The sequence below is a fragment of the Tursiops truncatus genome, chromosome 1 (assembly GCF_011762595.2).
Source record: "Tursiops truncatus isolate mTurTru1 chromosome 1, mTurTru1.mat.Y, whole genome shotgun sequence".
Lineage (NCBI taxonomy): Eukaryota > Metazoa > Chordata > Mammalia > Artiodactyla > Delphinidae > Tursiops > Tursiops truncatus.
In genome coordinates, this window is record NC_047034.1 from 87,631,909 (window position 1) to 87,653,884 (window position 21,976).

The 21,976-nt window shown below is 55.6% G+C and overlaps 1 protein-coding gene across 6 annotated transcripts; it reads right to left on the reverse strand.

Moving 5' to 3' along the window:
- Positions 1-1,181: 1,181 nt before the first annotated feature.
- On the reverse strand, positions 1,182-21,479 carry CSF1 (colony stimulating factor 1). Of its 6 annotated transcripts, none has more exons than XM_033862264.2 (9): positions 20,977-21,479; positions 17,717-17,899; positions 16,388-16,450; positions 14,655-14,825; positions 10,154-10,301; positions 7,927-8,057; positions 7,355-7,407; positions 6,956-7,014; positions 1,182-3,328 (listed from the first exon to the last, which is right to left on the reverse strand). In XM_033862264.2, exons 1-8 carry the CDS (start codon positions 21,013-21,015, stop codon positions 6,969-6,971), a joined length of 834 nt encoding a protein of 277 aa, XP_033718155.1. In that variant the 5' UTR covers positions 21,016-21,479; the 3' UTR covers positions 1,182-3,328; positions 6,956-6,968. The 6 variants fall into 6 exon arrangements, with proteins under 6 accessions (XP_033718155.1, XP_033718132.1, XP_033718145.1 ...); XM_033862241.2 differs by having other exon boundaries at positions 7,927-8,948; positions 20,977-21,476; XM_033862254.2 differs by having other exon boundaries at positions 7,927-8,948; positions 17,717-17,839; positions 20,977-21,470.
- Between the last annotated feature and the right edge of the window lie 497 nt (positions 21,480-21,976).

Below are 21,976 nucleotides of genomic sequence, written 5' to 3' on the forward strand. Positions count from 1 at the left end.
AAGGGAAGAGCTAGCTTAAGGGAAATGATGAGAGACAGGGTGGTAGTGGGGGCTCAGGGCACAGAGAGGGGTAACTGAGATACCTGGGTACTTAGTTCCAGGCATGTTTGCTTGGTGCCCATTCTGACCCTATAACCTTGTTCTCCTAAGTCTGGGGACACAAACTTTTGTGCAGCGCTGTCCAATATGATTTCAGAGATGATGCAAATTTTCTGTTTCTGTGTTATCCAACATGGTAGCCACACGTGGCTATTGAACTTTGAAGTGTGGCTAGTAGTACTGAAAAACTGAATGTTTACTTTTATTCCATTTTAATTAATTTAAACCCAAATAACTTCCATATCAGACAGTGTAGCTCTACATGCTTCTCATCCAGGATCACATTTGAATTACTTGAAATGTCTTGAAAAATTTCTGATGCCTGGTGTCTGAGCCTCACGCCTGAGATTCTCATTTTGTTGATCTAGGGTGGGGCTTGGGTGCCAGTATTTTTGGAAACAACCTAAGTTAGTTTCAGGTGAGCCAGGGTTGAGACCCACTGATGCAAAACTTTGTCCACCACATTCTTAGTGGTGGGGAGGCCCCTTTTATCCCAGCCTTGCCCAGGGTGTGTGTTTGGGCTATGCTGGGCCTTCAATCACTCTGAACCTTCCCAACACCCCTCTGCCCCTGGAAGTCTGCATCCTTGGTCTCCTCTCCACTCCCAGAAGGAAGATCAGGGCTTAAGGCCACTCACAGAGCTTGCTGGCTCTCCCTCTGCCAGCCTCCCCTAGTTCCCAGTCCAGAGACAGTGCTCATTCACCTCAGAGCCTGCGAGGACCCGGACAGCAGGGGTCAGTGGTCAAGGAGCCTCATCCTTACAGGCCCCTTGGGCCCTTGGACAGAGCCCAACCAGCCATGCTGGGCTAGGCTGGGCTGGGGCAGGGGCTGGTGGGCAGGCCTGACGTTTGGCTGGTTTCTGTCCATTTTCCTATTAAACAGATATGCAGATGAATGTGTTTGGGACAGCGATAATGCAGGAGGTTTTGGTAACAAGACTGGAAGTTGGAGAGAACCCTCCTTCCCCCCGTACCTTGAAAAATGCTTTCTGAGCTGGGTCTCACCCAGCAGCTACTGCTCACCCCTCCGACTCCATTTTTGCCATTCACACACCAAAGGCAACTTTTCCCATGACTCACACGTGGCAGCTTGCGCACTTCTTTTATTATTAAATATATAAGCAGCTTCCTATTTTTTAAATAGATATTTAAATGACTTCATATAAAATTCACCACTTCCAAGTATAAAAACAATATCTCACAGTGCGTGAGCCAATGTTCCCTCTCGGCTTTCTCAGAGAAAAGAAGGGTGCCTGTTCAGGTAGCTGGGGAGCCGCCCAGAGGGGGCTCTGAGGCCCCTCCCACTCCTGTGTCACCAAGAGCCCACAAAGAGTTTCTGTGATGGATTGGACTTGCTTTCACGACCTTTAAAACACCATACGTTTAAGGGGTGGGGCGTGAGGGAGGAATGCTTTTTCTGTGGGGTTTTTTTCCTTCCACTTTTAAATATATATTTTTTCGTATCAAATATAGAGTCTGTGACTAGGAAAAGGGACCCAAAGGGGAAAGTTCTCCACTGCCCTTCCCTCAGCTGACAGCAACAGGGCAGGGGAGGCAGGGACCAGCGGACCCTCACTTTTAAGGGCAGGAAGGGAAGCTCCTAGGCCCCAGTCCAGTGGCCAAGTAGGGCAGGGTCTCTCAGTGGAGGGCCCAGGGCAGCAGGAGAGGAGGGACACAGTAGCACAAAGGGACCGAGGGTAATCAACAGCCCTGTCACCTGCTGCCCAACTCTCAGAGCCACAGCCATGGGCTGACCCAGGAAGCTGAGGCCCTCAGGCAGACTTGGAAGCAGATGCCTGGATTCTCCAAGTCCCTCTCCCACCCTGGCTTGCCTGGTCAGAGAGATGGTGCTAGCGAGGGGTGGGATGAGAGCTGGAGGGTGTCACTGCCTCCCGGGCTCCTACCAGGGACAACCACTCACCCCAGGTGCCAGCCAGCAGCAGCCTTGGGGTTGTGGTTGGGGCAGGGGCCTGGTACAGGGCAAGAGCACAGGCTGGGGGGTCAGGGGTGCAGACCCCTTCCCCCACCTCAGGGCCATGCCCTTAACTTCAAAGACCTATTTTCCATCAGAGCTCACCCTGCAGCCTCTCTCTGTGTCTGTCCCTGCCCTCCTTTTCTCCCTCCCACTAGTCACTTCCCTCTCGGGAATGTCAAAGTGCAAGATGCAGAAACCTGGGCGAACAATGCAGCCTGAAGACCAGCTCTGGCTGGTGGCCCGGGCAGTTCTCCCACCCTAATCCACCCCAGGGATTCAGAGCCGGGTCAGCAGAAGGTCGGGGCTCAGGGGCTCCCTCAGTCGACGGGCGAGGCCGGCTCGGGCACTCAGTGCAGGAAGCTGGGGAGAGAGGCTGGAGGGGTGGGAGGACGGATAGGTGTTTGCTCTCGGGGATGGATGGGGCAGGCTGTTCAGCAGGCGGGTTCAGTATTCACAGTGCAATGGCTTCCTTCATGAGGAGAGCCTCTGCGCAGCCTCCTGGAGAAGCTCTGGCAGGGCTGGGGGGACGCTGGGGCGGAGGCCAGAGCTTGGTCTTGCCGTTGGCATCACGAGCCAAGCCAGGCAGGTCCTGAGGGTAGGGCTGGCATCCCCTCTCCGCCTGGCCACCAGCAGAGGGCAGTTAGGCAAGTGGAGGGTGCAGACCCACTCTGGGCTGTCCGTGCAGACCAGCAGGCCCAGAAGCCTTCTCTTCCCGTCTTTTGGGCTACACACCTTTACGGGAAATCCAGTGACACTGTCCTGCCCTGCGAATCTCATGCTTCTCTCTCTGGAGACGAGTCCCTGCTTGTCGGTGTTGGGATCTTGGCACCAGGCGGGTCCTCGGGCACAAGGGCTCTTCCATTCCTCAGCGCCCACCCTGCTCTCCCATGTCCCACGGGCCTCTGGGTCCCTGGCCCAGGTGTTGGCTTGGAGGGGGATGGGAGGAGGACACAGCCCCTGAGGGGCAGAGGGTCCTCAGCCGGGCTTCCCAGCCTTCCTCAAGCGGATGGGAGCCTCCAGGGCCCCCGATAAATAGCAGCGTGGGGGGCACCTCCAGCCCTCTCTTAGTCAGTCCAGAGTCTGAGGGTCGAGGGCTGAGGGCCCCAGCCTCGCTGCTCTGGTCCAGTCTTGCTCTCCTGAGTCCAGGGGCTCTCATGGTAGGCAGGCCACATTCCCAGGAGAATGGCTGGGGAGGGGTGGTGGTGGATGTCCCCATAACGTCTCCTCGCATGGAGAGACTATCCTGCGTGCCCAGCTGTAGGGGAGAGAAAGAAAGGCTGGTCAGCCGGGTGGGAGTGAAGGGAGGGGTCGCCGAGGACATGGGTGGGCGAGGTAGAGCATTCCTGTGGGCCGTTGGTGGTGCTGCAGACAGGACTCCCCCCATCCTTTCCCTCGCCTTCCCAGCCATCCCAGACACCACAAGGGACCGGGCAGCTTTCTCTGGCAGCAGCCCAAGCCACTGGGCAGACTGGCCTCACCTCCTACCTCCTCCTGGGGAACCAGGGACCATAGGGGGAGGTAACAGGGCCTGGTAGAGGTCTCAGCAGGGCTGGGGTAGGGGGCATTGCTCAAGTGGAGGGGTCTGACAGGGACGGAAAGGGGCACTTGCATGTCCTTAGACCCCTCCTCAGGAAAGACCATCTCACTGTCCTTGGTCTAAAAAAATCAAAAGTGAATCCTGCTAACTCTAGCAAAGAAGAGGAATTGCTCATTCCCACCTCCTCACCACTTATCACAGAGGGTCATCACACATGATATTCAGGACAGCAGGGCAGAGGTATCTGAAGGGGAAGAACTGGAGGCAGTTCTGGACAAGGAAACTCCCACCCTGCCATTTGGCGTGCTAACCCCTAAGCAAGCCAGCCTCCTGCCGGATGGACCAAGGGACTTGCCTCCCTGCATCATCCGTAAGAGTCAGGGCCCTGCTCTCTCCAAGCCCTCCCCCATCCTTGTCCTCAGAACGCTTTGTTCCCAGAGCAGAAATCCCCTGGACTCCATCCAACAGTTTGACTTTGGACCCAGTGTGGAGCTTCCCTCCCGGACTGTCCATGGGCCCTACTAGCAAAACCCGTGATGGGTAAGGAGGAAGGATAGGACCACAGCTTCTGGCTCCCAGCCCATTCCCATGTTCTGGAAGGGGAAGAAGGGAGGACCATAAATTGGACATGAGCCATGCTGGGCGCAGCCAGGCCACAGGCCCTGCTGGGGCCAGGAGGGAAGGAGAGCCAAATGGGCAACCTCCAGCCCATTGCCCCTATGTCTTGGTTCTTGGAGTGGAGGGTCTGGTGTCCACGTTTCCTTTCTGAGGGTCCCTCTCTCGGACCTCTGCCTCTGTGTTTCCCCCTGTCATTTCTCTCCCTAGAGCAGCAGTAAGTCTTGAGGCCGGTCCTGAGTCTCCCTGAGGCTCCTGCCGCCTGGCCTGGAGACCACTTTAGGGCTGTATCCAAGTGGAGGTCTGGATGTGGCCCCCGCCCTGGGTTCCTCTCTAAGTGAAATTTTAAGGGGGGGAAGAGGAAAGCTTGGGAGGGCCTGAGATTAGGCAGGCAGAGGGCCAAGACCAAGGGGGGAGGCAGGGGACCAGTCAGAGGGTGGTACAGCATTGAGCTGTGAAGTCCCTAGGGACCTTGGTCCATCCTCTACTTGCCGGTCCTGACGGGATATGCATCATTCTCGCAGCCCTGCCAGTGTCCCATCTGACCCATCTTCGTTCACCCTACCAACAAGGTGACCCCAGGATTCCAGATGTGTTACTTCTTGCTGTTTTCTAAATAGGCTCCCCTGGTTTTCGGCATTTGGCAGATCCCCTATCTCGCTAGGAGTGGCCCAGACCTGTCACTCCACACATGAGAAGGCCCTGAAGTGCTGGCTTGCATTTGGCATGGGATGTGGCTGGAAACTTGAATGGGTTCACTCCAGCTAGTCAGCCAGCCTGCCAATGAGCAACTCAGGCAGGCCGCCAGCCAGTCAGTTAGCCAATCAGCTCACCAAGCGACTAGCCAGTTAGGCAGTTACTAGCTAGTACGTGTCAGAGTCACCCAGCCGGCTGGTCAGCCGCTCAGAGTCAATTAGTTAGCTGGTTAACTGGTCACCAGTTAGAGACAGCCAGCCAGGGCCAATCGGCCCGTCAGCCCTGAAGCCAATCAGTCAGCATTTGCTGAGTTCTTAGCGAGGATGAAGAAGCCCTCTCTGTTTAGGACTCAGGATAGAAAAAGAAATGCAAAAAAAGTAGAAGACACAGTCCCTGCCCTCAAGGGGCTTACAGACTTCTTAGGGGTACGGAACGCACACATATGCATCAAGTAAGATTTTAAAATGTATAAAAACAAACAATATCCAAGTAAGTGCAAATCGATATAGTATTAACCAATACAAAAGAGAAGAGGAGTACGAGCTAAAAGAGAAACCAGAGGGTGATGGAGACCGTCAGGAAGGGCTGATTCCTGCAGCCTGACTGCGGTCTGAGGGGAAGGAAGGGAGGAGGGCCGTGGGCTGCCTGGAATCGGGGAGCCCAAGGTGAGGAGTGATAAGAGTCACACGTGTATCAAAAACATGGGCGAGGACAACAGAAGGCACTCATCTATGTGCAGGAGACACAACTGGGAGGGCTGTGAAGACAGAATTAGGATTTAAAACAATTTCAGTAGGCTCGGATGATAGGTCTGAGCCCACGAGGTGGTTTTAACAAGGACGAATATAAATTCCCGCACATTGGTAAAAACATTAAATTCTCCAAGTACAGGATAGAGTCCGTCTTGACAGAGGTTTATGGGAAATGGAACTAGGGGCTTTAACAGACCACAAGCTCAACATATGACAACAGCATGATGTGGTTGTTCAAAAAACAAACAAACACGAATGCAATCTTAATCTGTACGAATAGAAGAACACTGTCCAGATCAAGGAAGGTAACAGTCCCACTGTACTCTGAGCTGGTCAGACATCTGGAGCACTGTGTCCAGGGCTGGGCGCCACATTTTCAGAGGGACATTGACAAACGAGTGTGTCCAAAGGAGGGCGAACAGGATGGTGAGGGGTCTGAAAACCATATCATATAAGGAATGTTTGAGGGACTTAGCCACACTTAGCTTAGAGAATTCTTAAAGGGGACATGGATAACTGACTTTAAATACTGGAGGGCTCTCATGAGGGAGGATAGGGAGGGGGCAGGGAAGCCAGTTATGCCTCTAGTGAGGAAGGACTTCCCTACAGTGCTACTGGGAGAGGGCAGGGAGCTTGCCTGCGACTGAGAGTGTGTGACCAGAAGCTGGCTGACTCCCCATCTGGGATGCAGAGACACTAGGCCAAATGACCTCTGAGGGCCCTTCTAAGACTAAGCCTCTATGGCTCCTTGCATCTAAAAGCAGGGAAGTAGAAATGATCTTGGTTGGGAAGAAGGGTCAAATCAGGGCGCAGACAGAGAGGAAGCTGGCAGGAGGTGCGTGTTAGGAGCAGCTGCTGGAGGAGCTTGGGTGCCAAGCTGAGAATGTTGGGTTTGAAGTAGTTGGTGATACAGAGCTGCTGAAATTCCCCAAGAGGCTAAAGACCTTACATAAGAACAATTTGGTTGCTCTGCGATGGAAAGTGGCAGCAAAAGTAGAAGCCCAGTGCAGAAATAATAGCCCGACACAGAATTGGCAGTGCCTGGCCTCAAATGGGGTGGAGGGAATGAAGGGGCAGTGGGAGGCCTGAGGACTCAGGGAGAAGAGGGTTGGCCAGACCTGGCGATAGATGGAAAAGGGAGTAGGAGAGAGAGAGAGAGAGAGAAGGGAGTCAAGTGTGGGTGCCTCCGGGGAGTTGGTGGTACCACAAACAAGTTAGGGTGACTGGAAAATTTGGGTGTAACTAATTTTAAGGGGTTGCGAGAGATCCAGATCAGTCTTACCTTAGAATTCCCTCTACACTGGCAGGTCCACCTGTCTGTCCTCATCCTGGGTCAGGGGGCTGCGGGCAGAGCACAGGCTGGCATAAGACTTCAGCAGAGGCCAGGGAGTGAGGGGATCCCCTAAGTTTGCCCCCCAAGCCCGCACACACGTGCTCCAGCCCTCCCAGATTTAGAAGACCCAGAAATGCCTAACCCTAAGAAGAAACTAGGAAAAGTCCCAGATAGCTAGGAAAGAAGAGACACCCTTCCTTCTCCCCACCCACCCCGGAATCCTGTTCTGAACCTCATCTCCTTAGAGCAAGTGGGAGAACGTCTCCTCCAAATCTAGATGGGAAATAAATGCCAAGACAGGCCCCCCATGCCTATCAGAGCCCCCCCCCCAAAAAAAAAACCTCTCACCTGCCCTCCGGTTGTTCCATGGGAGAATCCACTGTCTGAGGCTCTCGATGGCTCTGGGGACAGAAAAGAGCAGGCTCACCGAGGAGCTGAGGGAGCGTGGGGACGCCGTGGCCCCATCCTCAGGCAGGGCTGCTCAGGGACTCTACGACAGCGTTGCCAAGCCTCCCCACTCTGGATCAGCCAGAGGGCCAGGGGGCTTCCAGGGGCCTCTCCTATCCTCATACCCCAGCTCTGCAGAGCTGCCAGGCAATGCCCTGCCCTGACCTCACACGCATCACTTTCCTCCTCCATCTCCCCTCCCATCTGGGTCCTCATCCTGCTTTAGACCAAGCGCAGTGCCTCCTACTCTTCTGCCCCAGTCCCTACTGGTTCATCTTGTAAGCCTGAGCCTTCCCTGTTCTTGAAGAAACCCTTCATTTCAACCTCCCATCCCCTGTGCTCAGTCAGCCTCCTGTCTCTCAGCGCCTGAAGAACCCAGTCTGAGCCCAAGTCGTCCTCCGACCTGCTCCTCCAGCCAGGCTGTGCCCTGCCCCCACGCGGAGCCCTGCTCTCCCGCATCGGGCTCTTCTTACCCGCCGCCTCCGCCTGTAGAACAGGAGGCCACCGACAGCCAGCAGGACCAGGATGATGCTGGGCACCAGCAGGCGGAAGACAAAGCCGGGGAGCTGGGGGTCGGAGGGGTCCTTGTGTTGCCTCTCATGGCCTGCGTCAGTCAAAGGAACGGAGTTAAAACGGGCTGGGGGCTTGGCCGCCCCCTCACTTGCTTGTCCTCCTTCCAGCTCTGCGGTGCTCCTCCGGTCCCTGGTGCTCCTCTTGCCTTCCAGCTCCCCAAGGGGCAGCACGTTGCCCCAGGAATGGCTTCTGGGAAGCCTTGGCTGAGAAGAGGGGGCAGAGGGACTGCTGAGGCCGTGCGGGCGCAGTGCTGGGGTCCCGGCAGAGCCTGGCTCCTGGTGGTCTCTGGGCGAGGCAGATGAATGGTCTGCATTCTCAGGTGTGTGACTCCAGGCCTCAGTGGGTCTCACGGGGCCCACCATGGGCAGTGGTGTGCTAGTTACATCCGCAGGCTGCCAGCCCTTTCCTGACCCAGAGAGTGGTGAAGATGCTGAGAGGAGACGGCTGGTCCTGGCAGTCTCTGCCTGGACGCTGCCTCTCCACAACATGCGGGAGGCAAGCTCTGCCCCTTGGGGTATAAGACCCTCACTAGCCTCTCCGGAGGCCTCTTCCAGGTCCAAGTTAGTGCCCAGTACAGAGTCAAGAATGTCTTCCGTCCCAGTGACAGGAGCTCCGACAGAGGGCTGGGGCTGAGGTGAACCTCCAGTGGGGTGGCCCTCGACGCCCAGGGTCTCTGGTGACTCAAAGCTCTGGCAGGTGCTCCTGGGTGGTCGCTGTTTGGCACTGCCCGGGTCCACTGTGCGAAGGGCCTGCTCTCCGGGCAAGAGGGAGCTGCCCTCTGTCCCCTCAGAGTCAGCCCAGGTCAAGCCAGCCATAGGGGCCATGGAGGGGGCGAGGGGCTGCTGAGGGGAGACAGAGGCCGGGTCACTGCTAGGGGTGGCTTTGGGGTACAGGCAGTTGCAATCAGGCTTGGTCACCACATCTGAAAGAACCACAGAGAGAGGGAGAGAGAAGGACGGGGAGGAGATAGAGTCACCAGCCTCCAGCACAGCTTTCCCAGAGGGATGGAGAGGGGTATGTGGGTCTGGGGGTCCCCTCATGCCCTAACTCAGCCCTGGGGCTGAGGAGAGGACAGGACTGGAGCCAATGCTCATGACACAGGCCTTAGACAGGGAAGGTGCAAACTGCAGGAAGGTTCTTTGCAGGAAAGAGCAAAAAGTGGGGTTTAGACACACAGATTGGGGGTTGGGGTCAGGCAAGACCAGAGAACAGCCCTTCCTGGAGTTCCAGCTGGCCAGATGCCAAGCCAGGGGTGACAACAGCCAGCCAGGAGGTTGAGTAGTGGCCTCCAGGACTAACACAAGACACCCTCAAGCCCCAAAGACACTGTTGGTTGGAAAGCAGCAAGGTGGTTTCATGCACAGCAGGGGGCTGAACAGTCACGGCCACAGGCGGGAACAGGCTGGGGCTGGAATGTGGCCAAGGCTTGAGGCCTTGGGATTGAAGCAACGAGACTGGACTTGGCCATTGGCAGGTCGCAGGGCCTCAGCCCCTGCCTCGGGGAGCAAGGTTGAATGTAGGTGGGCACACGTGGCACAGGACGCAGAGACGAGGACAACGCAGGGTAGACATGTGTGCAGCTGGGCCAGCACTGGGAGTTTGAATGATGCTCAGACTTCAAATCCAGCCTTGTCCCTTGAGGGGACACTCAAGGCATCCTGGGGGCTTCTGGAGCCAGGGTATCCTGGTGATTCGCAGCAGGGCTCCCGGAGCAAGGACCCTGAATCCCCGATGGAGCCTCTGCTCTCTCCACGGTACCCCCCATACGTTCAGCCAGCCTGCAGAGCCGGTGGGAAAGCCTCCATGCCTACAGGGCTCTCTGAGAGGGCCCCCTTTTCCACTCCCTGATCTCACAGCCACCAGCATGATCCTTCTTGATGCCTCAACATGCAAACACATGTAGGTGTGCATGCACACACATGTCAGGAAAGGCATGTGCCTAGGACCCCCCAGAGGTACATGAAGCCACATATGTACACAAAACAAGCACGTCTACACACACAGGAGCACGAGGAGCAATCAGGCTGCCTCCCAGGGGCCCCTCCAGCCCCATGCGCCACCTCCCAGTGCAGCTCTGTTCCACACGCCCTTCCCCATCCCCACACTTGCTGGCCCTTCTGTGCTCACCTTGGCTGGAACATTTAGCAAAGCTATTGTTGCAGTTCTTGCTGAAAATGTTCCAGTTCTTTTTAAGGAGATTCTTTGTTTCATTAAAGACATTCTTGATCTTCTCCAGCAACTGGAGAGGCGTCTCATAGAAAGTTCGGACACAGGCCTAGAAGGAGAGCAGAGACCCCCTCGATGAGGATGAGCATCGGTCCCACGTCTCTAGCTTGTTTGTCAAACTCCCTTGGCCTCTCTTTCATCTGTCTTCTTTTTCTCTTGTTTTCTCCCTCCCCTCTACCCTGGTTTGCAGGACCCCTATGTCCTGAGTTGGTGAAATTTATCATTTATTCATGGCTCCATTTAACACACATTAATGTGCCAGGCATCTGGTAACTACCCGGAAATCACGCAGTGAACAACAGGGAGGTGGTCCCTGGCCGATTTGGACATTGAGTCCAACAGGGCATCGTTATTAAACATATTGTTACAAGTGTGGTGAGTCCTAAGAAGAATGATCTGGGCTTCCCTGGTGGCGCAGTGGTTGAGAGTCCGCCTGCTGATGCAGCGGACACGGGTTCATGTCTCGGTCCGGGAAGATCCCACATGCCACGGACCGGCTGGGCCTGTGAGCCATGGCCACTGAGCCTGCGCGTCCGGAGCCTGTGCTCCACAACGGGAGAGGCCCCAACAGTGAGAGGCCCGAGTACCGCAAAAAAAAAAAAAAAAAAAGAAGAAGAATGATCTGAGAGTGTATAACAAGGGGAACTAAATGAGGGCCTGGGGGAGTCCCCAAGGAACTGACCAGACGATGAGCAAGACTTAACCAGGAAAGGAGGCGGGGTTGGAGAGAGCTGTCCAGGTGGTGAGAATAGACTGTGCAAAGGTCCTGACGCAGGAAAGAGCCTGAAATGTTAGAAGATGGAAAAGAAAGCTACAGTGGCTATAGCACAGCCATCTAGGAGGAAAGTGACAAGAGATGCAGCTGAGAGAGGTCAGCAAGGACCAGGTCCTGCAGGGCCTTGTTGGCCATGCCAAGAACCATTAACCTGGGCTTCCCTGGTGGCGCAGTGGTTGAGAATCCACCTGCCAGTTCAGGGGACACGGGTTCGATCCCTGGTCCGGGAAGATCCCACATGCCGCAGAGCAACTAAGCCCATGCGCCACAGCTACTGAGCCTGCGCTCTAGAGCCTGCGAGCCACAACTACTGAGCCCGCGTGCCTAGAGCCCGTGTTCCGCAAGAAGAGAAGCCACCAGAATGAGAAGCCCGCGCACCGCAACGAAGAGTAGCCCCCACTCGCCGCTACCAGAGAAAAGCCCGCGTGCAGCAACAAAGACCCGATGCAGCCAGAAACAATAAATAAATAAAATAAAATAATAAATTTATTTTAAAAAAAAAGAACCATTAACCTTATCCACAGAGCAAAGAGAACTGAGGGGATGTTGGGGAGGTGAGTGGAGCATAAGATTCCAGTCTTTTAGAGAGATCATCCTGTGTGGTGAGGAGAATGGCCTGGAGGAGGCCATGGGGCTGTGGGTCCTTCTCTGGCACTGGTGTATCTTGGAAGGAGAGCCAAGGCTGCCCCAGCTATGCCTGTTGAGCTGCTCTTTTCTCTTCTGCTCGTGGGACCCAAGCTCCCCACACCCCCTGGAGCTCTGAGAAACTTCACACACTCCTGGTTTTCCTCTCACCCCTTGAGCTGCTCCATCTCAGTCTCCTTACCAGGCTGCCCCCCTCCACCTGACTTCCATAGGCTGGCACTCCTCAGGGCTCAGTCCTGGGCCCACCCCTACTCTCATCCCAGACACTGTGCCCAGGGCTTCATCACATCTATGGCCCACCTGCCGATGACTCCCAAGTCCTTCCTTAAACTGACCTGCCTGGGGAAGAACTACGGGCTTTACTAGGTGCTGAAGTCCTTGAAGGCATCACTGGCTGCCCAGGGACTGTGCACAGTGGGCCCTTAGTAGATGTTTACCAGATAAAGGAGAGAATGAATGCGGGAATGAGAACACCTGGACTTGACTGCATCACTCACCAGCTCCGTAACGCTGGCCAAACGAACTTTCCAGCTTGGGCTCATCTCTTCATTTGTAAAGTCAAAACAACAATCCCTGCCTGCCTCCCGCCCAGGGCAATTGTAAGGAACAGGAAAGTGGCTTCTTCTCACCTTTCTTATAAAATCTCTGTGTCCTTCACACCTCACCTCATACTTCATAGAGAAAACAAGGCCAGAAGGTCCCGATGTCTACCTGTCTCAACAGAGTCTGTGTCTTCTTGCCTCCCGAGCTCTGAATCCCTCCCCTGCCGGCTCCTCAGGAGACCAGCTCCTCCAGCTTCACTGGCTCCCCGCTCCTGGAGTCTGGCCCCCTGCCCCCAGCATCCCATACAGCGTGCAGGGTGGGCGGCTTGCTAAAATGCAGATTCCGAGGCCCACCCACAGACCCAGTGAATCAGACTTTCTAGGGGTGCATACTGGGAATCTGCATTAAAAAATTTTTTTATTAAAAAATGTTTTTTGAGTTTTTATTTAAAAGGAAGGTGTTTTCTTTGGAACCTGCATTTTTTTAAATGAAGACTTCCTTTTTATTTATTTTTATTTTTTGGCCACGCAGCATGCGGGATCTTAGTTCCCCAACCAGGGATCAAACCCGCACCCCCTGAAGTGGAAGCGTGGAGTCTTAACCACTGGACCACCAGGGAAGTTCTGGGAATCTGCATTTTAAACAAGCTCCCAGGTGATTCTTACGAACCTCAACATTGGAAAACCACAGATCTAATACCTCTCTTATTTAAAAGTCTTCCCTCCCTCCATCCCACACTCACTCCAGCTACCTCTCTTTTTCTGCCGTTCTTTGGAGCCAGGTTCTTCCACAGTGTTGCCTCTACGTCCTCACTTTTGTTCACTGATCGGGCACCTGCCTCCAACAGCGACCTCCACGTTGCCAAATCCATTGGACACTTTTCAGCCCTTCTCTTGCTTGGCTTCTCAAACCCCGTGTGATAAAGTTGACTACTCTTCCCATCTGGAAATGCTCTTTTTCACGTGCTCAGGGATCCCACACTCTCCTGGGTTCCCTCCCACCCCTTAGACCGCTCCTCAGCCTCCTTGCCAGGCCCCCTCCGGTGCCTGAGTTCTAAATAAATGCTGGGTTTCCTGAGCCTGTTTCTCTTCTCACAGTGGGCAGTGTCATACAGTCCCCTGGCTTCACCGATGACCTACAGACCAACACCACTTACGTCTGTCTATCACCAGCCAAACTCAAGACCCATACGTCCAGCGGCCTGCTCGACATCTCCACTCGGCCATTTCACGAACATCTCAAGTGTAATGTACCCCAACCTGAACTCCTGCCCTTCCCCCAAACCTGCTCTGCCCCATTTCAGCATCACGGGAACTCCACGTGCTGGAGACAAAACCATCATGACCCTTCCCTTCCCTCGACAACTCACGGCCGCTGCATTACCAAGTGCTCGGGTTCTTTCTCTAAACTCAGGAATGCGTCCCCTTGTGTCACCTTCACTGCACAACCCTAGTCCGAGCCTCCTGGACTTGCACCTCCTGCTGGCCGCCCAGCCTCCATCCCTGCTCCCTACATACCATGGCCCGCACAGCAGCCAGAATGGTCTCCCAGCGCAAGTTAGACTGGATCCCTCGCTCTTTAGACAAAATCCCCCATCTTTAAGACCCCAGGTGATCTGGCTCCCACCTCCCTGGCTCTCTCCCCTTCACTCCCCTGCCTTGGCCGTGCTGACCACACCTGGGGGCCGAGTGTGCACTTTCCTGCTCACCTAGGGCTTTGTGCCCAGCGTTCTCTGTTCTGGAATGCTCTGACCAGCCTTATTTCTTCCTGTTACTCACCTTTGGACCTCAAGTGAATATTTTCTTACTCAGAAGCCTTCCCTCTCTCTCCTTTCCCACTGCCTTTTAAATCCAAGTCCTGTTTCTCTCTCCCGAAGCCCCACGTACTTCTCCTTCCTGGCTCACTCCCTCACCTGCCTGCTTCAGGTCTTCCCTCTCTGGTTTTCTTTCTGCAGTGCAGTTATTGACACTTTACTTACGTATTTCGTTAACTGTCTCACCACCCCTACATGTAACCTCCATGAATGTGGGGAATTTTGTTTGATCACAGCTGTATCCCAGAGTCTAGAACAATACCTGGTATGCAATAAGCACTCATTAACTATTTGTTGAATGAATGAATAGTCCTCACGGGCTAAAATTCTATTTACTTGTGTCATTGTTTGTTTAATGGCTGCCAACCTCACTTAACTATAAGCTCTAAGAGGGTGGGAACCATGTAGTTCTTGCTCTTGAGACATCGTCAAGGCTTAGCACTGTGCCTCCTGCACGGTGAGTCCTCGGCAAAGGTTTATGGGATGAATACGTGAGTGAGAGAGCAAGTGAGCAATGACATGGGTGAGGCCAGCGAGTGCCTCTGTGCCTACGGGTAGGGATGGTGCCACCGCAGCTGCCCTCTGCCCTCCCCGACTCAGTGCTCCTGGCTCCAGGGCCCTCCTACCTTGTCCTGCCCTTCATAGTCCCTGGTGAAGCAGCTCCTCAGCCGCAGAGAGAGTTCCTGGAGCTGGACAATGACAGCGGCATTGGGGGTGTTGTCTCTGAAGCGCATGGTGTCTTCCATTATGTCTTGCACCAGGAGAAAGGCCTTCTTAAGGTAGCACACGGGGTCGTTCTGAAAAGTAGAACCTGGAGTTGACGACCCGGCTGATGCCACTTGGGAGCCCAAGCTCCCTGCTGGATGCCCTCATCCCAGGCAGATGGAGGGCTGCAGCCTGCCCTACCCTTACTCCTGAGGAGAGGGGCCACCCACTCCAGTAAGAAGGAGAACGCTGCCCTCAGCTGGCTTTCATTCTCCCTTGTTGCGATCTGGTGCTGCTGGGGATTGTGGTAGAGGGAAGGAAATGTGGATTCTGACCAGAGAGATCCTCAGATTTCTGAAAGATGAGGCTTTAGTCAGGATGAAGGTGTACAGGTAGGGTGGGTTCTGGGGAACTTCTGTTTCTCTGTCTCTGAGCCTCTTTTGGCCTGCTTTCACACAAAGCCCTTTAACATACGGCTCCTTCTAATCCTCCAGGCCACGGGGATACTGGAGACTACCTCGGGGTCCAAAGAATGACCTCAGTGTTTTGTCTCCCTAAAGAGATGGTGGGTGCCTCAATGAAGACTCGGCTTTTAGCTCTGTATTCCTAGCACTCGGTGCAGTAGGTTCCTAGTAGTAAATGCTTGGTAAGGTGTGAGTGAGTGAGTGGAACACCGAGGTTACTCCTTGGACCATGAGGTGGTCTCCAGTTCTAACAGAAATGTGTATGGGTCAGGTGTGCAGAAGCTCGGAGATGGGAGCAAATTCTGGGCACGATGGTGATTTTCTAGGGGGCACAAAGAAGACCAGACGTGGAATAAAGGCTGGGGTGGGAGCAGCTGGAAAGGCATTACGGGCATCAGAAAGAGCTTGTGCAAAGGCTTGGAGACAGGAAGAAACAGGGAATGGGAGTAGTGGGTTGGGCCGTGTGATAGAGACTGGAGCTTGTGAACCCCAGGCTAAACAACCTAGGCTTTCTCCTGGAGTGAGGGGTCTCCAGGTTTGGGGGAGGTGGTGAAGATAACAGGCTGTGGTTCAGAGAGCTCGCCCACTAGTGGTGGGGTGAGGGGTGCACTGGATGCAGGAAGGCCATTTAGGAGGCTTTTGAAATCGTCCAAGCAACTGATGGGGTGAGGGCCCAGAAGCCGGAGATGCTGGGAGGTAGAACCAGCAGCACACAGTTGGGTGTGGGATAGGAGGAATAGGGAAAGGGCTGGACTGATTCCCTCGTTGCTGGTCTGTCTGCTGGATGGAGGTGACATCCTTAAACAAAACATTTGACCCAGAAGAAGTACTGGTTTTCCTTAGGCCTTAGAGCCAGCCTGCCCGCGTTCAAGTCACTTACTACCTATGTTCTCTCCCTTAACCTCTCATGAACAAGAAGAGTGAACCACATAGTCAGGATCAAAAGTGCCTGGCGCATAGTAAGACCTTGACATGTGCCAGGCCAGCAGAAGGGAGCAGCAGGGGACTCGAGGCCTGGGCCCTGCCCAGCTCAGCCCTGGACCCTGGCACCCCAGACCTGAGTACCAGGGATCCTTACACCATACCCTGCCCAGCTCTAGGACTTCTCCTGCCTTCATGCTCCCACATACACCCACCCTGGGAAGTTCATGCATGCTGGCACATGGGCCCTGTAAACAGCCATGACTCACCAACTGCTCCTGGTCTACAAACTCGAAGGCAATTTGGCACGAGGTCTCCATCTGACTGTCAATCTGTAAGAGAGAGCAGGCCAGTGGTGGCAGGGTGTCTGCACTCGACTGAGCTTGCCTAAGGACGGGGACTCGAGTTTCCGGATGGATCAGGGTTTGATCCTCATCCGTCTCCCCCCAGCCACACCTGGAAAGACAGAGCCAAGGCTAGGGGAAGACCTGTGCCCTCCACGTGCCCAGGGGAGGTCTACAGAAGAACAAGAAGTCTCTGTCTTGTACCTCCCACTCTGACATCTCACAGATGCCAGCTTGTTATAAGGAAGAACTATCTAATGTAGGACATAATCTCCCGTGGGAGGTAGTGAGCTCCCTGTCCTGGAAGGAATTCAAGCAGAGGCTAGACAAGCTCTGGGGATTCAGGATCTGTAGGGACTGAGGCTAGATGCCCTTAAAGCCCTTACTGGCCCTCAGAGCAGTGGTTCTGTGATTCTAAGCCTCAGAGAATGTGGTGGCTCTTGGTCTACCTTGGATTGCTGCAGCAGCTACATACAGGAGGAAGAGTGTAGGGGGTAATAGAGGCAGGAGGCCCGGCATATGGGCTCCAAGCTCAGGGCCCTGGAGCTGGCCTTAGCCTGTGGTGCTCCCCACTGCCTGGCTGGCTAGAGGGATGGTAAATTCTCTTCGGAGCAGGACAGCAGCCATGACAGCAACCTGATTCTGCCGGGCTGAACCACGTTTGAAATTGTTGACGACTCTGCTGGCACGATTAGAGTGAGGCACGGGCTCCTTCATGGCCTGGGTGACCAGGCCATCCCAGCCCCAGGGCTCAGGCAAGAGCCAGGGAAGTGAGGGGGGAGGGCTGGGAGTTAGGCGGGAGCCTCCCTTCCAAATCTGGCTGAGGCCCTGGTGCCAGGCTGGCGGCACATCTGGGAGTCCAGGAGCTAGAGGCAACATCTGGACACAGCAGGCAGACTGGGCTGGCTCCTCAGAGGAAGCATCCCACCGAGGGAGAGCTGGCTTTACAAACTTTTGCAGAGTCCACGTTTGACATTCCAGGCAATCATTAACCTAGGCAACCAGCTAGAAGTCCACCCTGTCCACCGCCTGCAGGGGAGTGGGAGAGGGCTTCAGGATTGAGGGGGGGCTCAGAGGCATTGACCTGTAGAAGGTCAGTGAGAAGAACATCCGTGGAGCTAGTGGGAGCCACGAGCCACATCCTGCATGGCCATATTTCTCTGCCTACAACCACTCTCTTTGGCCCTGCTCCCTGACTCCTGCCTCCGTTTCCCCAGTGGGGAGAAGGTAAGGTAGGCAGGACCACACACTCACCAGCTTCTGCAGGACCTGCAGGTGTCCGTTCCCAATCATGTGGCTACAGTTCTCCGACACCTCCTCGGTAGTACTCCTGTTCACGAGGAGACAGGCCAGCAGCAGCAGGCGGCCCAGCCATGTCTGTGACAGAGAGGGCATAATTTCTCCCCAGCTCTCACACTCCCCAGGAACCCCCACGCCCTGTTGAGGGTGGAAAAGCAAGGACCTCAGACCCACAATGCTACAGACCTGCCCCTCATTCCAGAACGTAGCATTCCCCAAACCCACCTTACTCAGGATTTCCTAGCAGCCACGCACAACCTTGCTCTCCCTCGCTAACAATCCAAATGTCGTCTCCTCCAAGAAGCCTTCCCAGATTAACCCAGGCCAAGCCTTACTACACACTGAACTTCTAATGAGGACATGGGAGGTATGCCTACCAGTCTAAATGTCAATTACACAGGAAACTCCTTGAATGCAGGACTTGCATCTACCCATTATTCTGTCTCTGCAATATCACACACTGAGCCAGGCATCTTGTGAGCTGCCCACTCCTCTCAAGTTCATGTTCTTGCACTGGCTGGCTTCCAGACTTGGAGCCAGAGGTATTTGCCTGGGCCCAGCCCTTCCTCCTACCTGATTCCACACAGGTCTGGCTCTGCTACTGGAAAAACCAGGGGCCCCAATTCAGTTTCACTGGGAACCTATCCCGCACCACAGACCTTTGGAGCCTGGGTATGTGTGTCAAAAAGAGCCCAACCGATTAATCAGAGGCAGCAGTGCCAGCTCTAGACCATCCCTGGCTGGCACCTGCCTATCGGAGCCCCATCAGGCTCTGCATCCAGCCAGTCAGCTCTTAGCATTGCAAGAATGTTTTCTGAGATCTCTCCCCTCTTTCAGCACCCACCTGGCCCGGTAGCTGCTTACCCCCAGAGTGATGGGACAGGCTCCTGACACCCTGTTGTTCCCCTTCCCTCCTTCTTGCCAAGGTCCCCTTAGCCCTCTCCCTGGCTCTAGGTCTCCCCTTCTCCAGCCAGAAGCAGAGAAAGACCCTTGGGTTTTCTTTCCAAAGCTGGATATTGCCTCCTGGCAGATTCAAGGAAATGCTGTCAGGATGGGGTGTGGGCTGGCACCTTCCTGGGTTCTGGGCTCTGGGCTCTGCCTCAGTAATTCAGATGACGAGACAAATACTGCAAACAAGTAGCACATTGGAGGCTATGAAACAGTCCACAACAACATGCTGATTTACATATAACTAAAAGCCCAAATGTTTGTCAGCTCTTACTAGGGAGGAGAGGCCCTGGCTGGGCTCCAGGGAGGTTGCAGGGAGGAGGGGCCACAGTGAGGCCTTGAAAGATGGGGAGAAGTTGATGGCAGAGAGAGGGAAGGAGAGGCCTGGAGGAAAGAGGCACAAGATGGCCCAGTGCCATTCAGCACAGGGATCTGGTGAAGGTCCTGGTCTGACCTGGGGGAGGGAGACTGTGGAGGAGGGAGAGCAGTCATGGAGGAAACACTGGGCTCTTTTGCATGGTTGAGGAGGTAGCTCTGGGTGGGAATAGATGCCCAGGCCCTCAGGAACCTGCAGTTCAGGACCCATGGGAGGAAACTGGGCCGTGCAGAAGGTATGTCTCTGCCCCAGGCTGGCTGCCCCTGAGGCTCTGAGCCCCAGCTGTCAGTGGCATGGAGGAAAGGGCCTATGGGGGAGGGGATGCTTGGGAAGACAGCCTTGCCACACGCATTTCAAGATATTGATGTTTGAGGACAGCAAGGAGAGAGCAATGCTTAACCCCAAGGGCTGCCTGGCTTTTGGCATTATTTCAGGCACCATGTGGGAGGCTGACTTCGAAGGTAGCCAGAGGGGCCACCCTGCACCTGGGGCCCTGAATTGGCCTCAGCGGAGGATCTGGACAGGCACCAAAGGGTTAACACTCTAGCTTGCATCCGGCTGGGCCGGCTCTTCTCCCCGCTTCTTTCTTCCTCCCACCCACCAGCCTTGGCCTCTGGGGTAACCACAGGAATCTCTTCAGTCTCAGAGAGATGCTGGGACATCTCAGCCCAGCTATCCATCCTCACCTGCCTCCTATCTTGTTCTATCTTCCCCATCAACAAGGTCCCTGGAGAGATCTTATAGCATGAGTGGACCCTTGGGCTGCCCCTGTCTAAAACCAGCCTCTTTCTTTCCACCTTTCCTTTCCTCCTCTTTCCTCGTGGTCTCACTTCCAGCCCCTGTTTGTCTTGTTGCCTATCACCTCACCCTTCCTGATTTCCCCTCCTAACCCCAACTCTTCTCTCTCAGTTGGGCTCCTCCTCCCCCGTGGAAGGGCTCTTCCCTCTTACCCTACCTGCAACCCCCTCCCTTGACCTCCAAATATTTTTCTGCTTCTCTCCCCCCTGGGTTTCTCCTCTAGGATTCCTCAGAAGCAAACCCATTGGAAGACCACTTACTGTCCATTAACGGTGCCACCCTGCGCCATCTAGGAGCTGCCCCACGGTTGGGGCAGGACAGTCCCCATGCAGTCCTGAGCAGCCCGCTGTCCCTGTCCACAGTTCTGCAACCCCAAACCTTCCTTCCACCTCCTCTACCACCACTAAGCCCAGGATCTCCCCAACGGACTGAACCAGGTTTGGCAGGAAGATTCAGAGCTGGCCCCATGCAACTCTGGGACGCCGCTTCCCACAAAACATACTTGATCCAGCCACCCAAGTGCCCAACAGCTTCTGTCTGTGAACCGGAACAAGTAGTGGCTTGCCCTGCACCTTCCTTTTGCCTTGGCATTCTATAAGCTGGATGGCCCCTGAACTTTCCCCATCCAGAAGCGCCCACTCCCCAGCAGGACCTAGAAGCATGTGTTTGGCCCATGAGGAATGCCCGCTGGGAAGGCACCACCCTCAGCACACAGCCACTCCGCCTGTCCCTTGGCGGTGGCTGATCAGAAGGGAGAGAGTCAGGGACGCAGCCTCTGTCCCGTGGCTGCGAGCCCCTTTCTCTTGCCAGCGGGTGGCTCAGTGTGCCTCTCCATGCAATGGGGGTGAGCAGCCTTCCCTTTCCCGAGGGAGTGCCGCAGCCCCAAGAGTAGCTGCAGGGCCGTCTCGGGTCCCAGCCAGAGCGCGAGGGGCCTCGCGCAGTCCGTGCGCAAAGATGGGATGGAAACCGGAGCCCGCTGCCGGGGCGGAAGAGCCTCGGCAGTCGGCGCGCCCGGGCAGCGGGCTCCCAGGGGCCGCGCCGCCGAGCTCCCACCCCAGCCCGGCCAGGGCCCCGCGCCACGGCCGTCGCTTACCGTGGGAGGGCAGCGCCCGGCGGCGCCCCGCGCGGTCATACGGGCAGCTGGGTCCCGGCCGGGCGCGTCGGCCGCCCTCGCTCTCTCGTTCGCTCGCTCGCTGGCCGCTGCAGAGTCCACGCCCCGGCCGAGGGCCGCGCTGCTGTCCCAGGAGTGAGGAGGGACTCGCGGCGGCGCAGAGAGCCCCCTGGAAAACTTTCACTTTCCCCGAGCCGGGCTCCACTGGCCAGCTCCTCGGCACAGCCTTTTAAGCGGACTTGTGAGGCATGTGGTTTATGGGAAATCACCTTGGACAGGCGCCAGATGCACACACACGCGCGCGCGCGCGCGCGCACTGACACAGACACACAAACTCCAGAGGCCCACTGAACCGCCTCCCCGCCCCCACCCCGAGGGCTGGTCTTCTCCGCTCGTCTTCCAGTCGCCTTGTTTGCTGTGCTCAACGCCAAAGCCTTCGAGAAAGTAACGCGGGCTTCACCGCTTCCCTCCCTCCAGCGCGCCGGCTTTGGACAGAGCCTCGCCTTTCCTTCCGCGCTCTCCAGGCGGATCCGGTGTTCTCTCTCTCTTTCTAATATTCCTTTCAAGGGACTTTCCCTCTAGGCCTGAAAATTCCCAAATCCGAGCAGGAAATGGCCTGAGAGCAGGGGCAAACACTGGAGACTGGGGCCTCCCCCGCTGCGCTTCCTGCAGCACCTTGTGGAACCCGAGTCAGCAGGTTTGTAGGCAGCCCTCTCCTTCTTATGCAGCCCCCAAGCCGCCCGCCCAGCCTCTGTCTCCTGTTCTGGTGTCAGGGTGGAGGCAGGGAGGCTAACTACCTGGCCAGAAGGGGATGAGTTGTGTCCTGTGACAGGGAGCTGGGAGGCTCTGCTGTGTGCTAGGGGATGCTCCCAGCACCTGACCTGCAGGTGATGTAAATGCTGGCTGGTACCCATGCTCCCCTCTGAGCCTCCAGACCTGAGGAGATTGGCACCTGGGCCCTAGATTTCCCTTGATGCTTTTG

What these genes read in the sequence shown, in the direction of transcription:
- CSF1 (XM_033862241.2), bottom strand. Translation starts at nt 21,015, where the DNA reads ATGACCGCGCGGGGCGCCGCCGGGCGCTGCCCTCCCACG. An exon ending in TTGTAGACCAGGAGCAGTTG is followed by an intron (nt 14,826 to 16,387) that starts GTGAGTCATGGC and finishes TCTACTTTTCAG; the next exon opens with AACGACCCCGTGTGCTACCT. An exon ending in TCTACAGGCGGAGGCGGCGG is followed by an intron (nt 7,408 to 7,926) that starts GTAAGAAGAGCC and finishes TTCTGTCCCCAG; the next exon opens with AGCCATCGAGAGCCTCAGAC.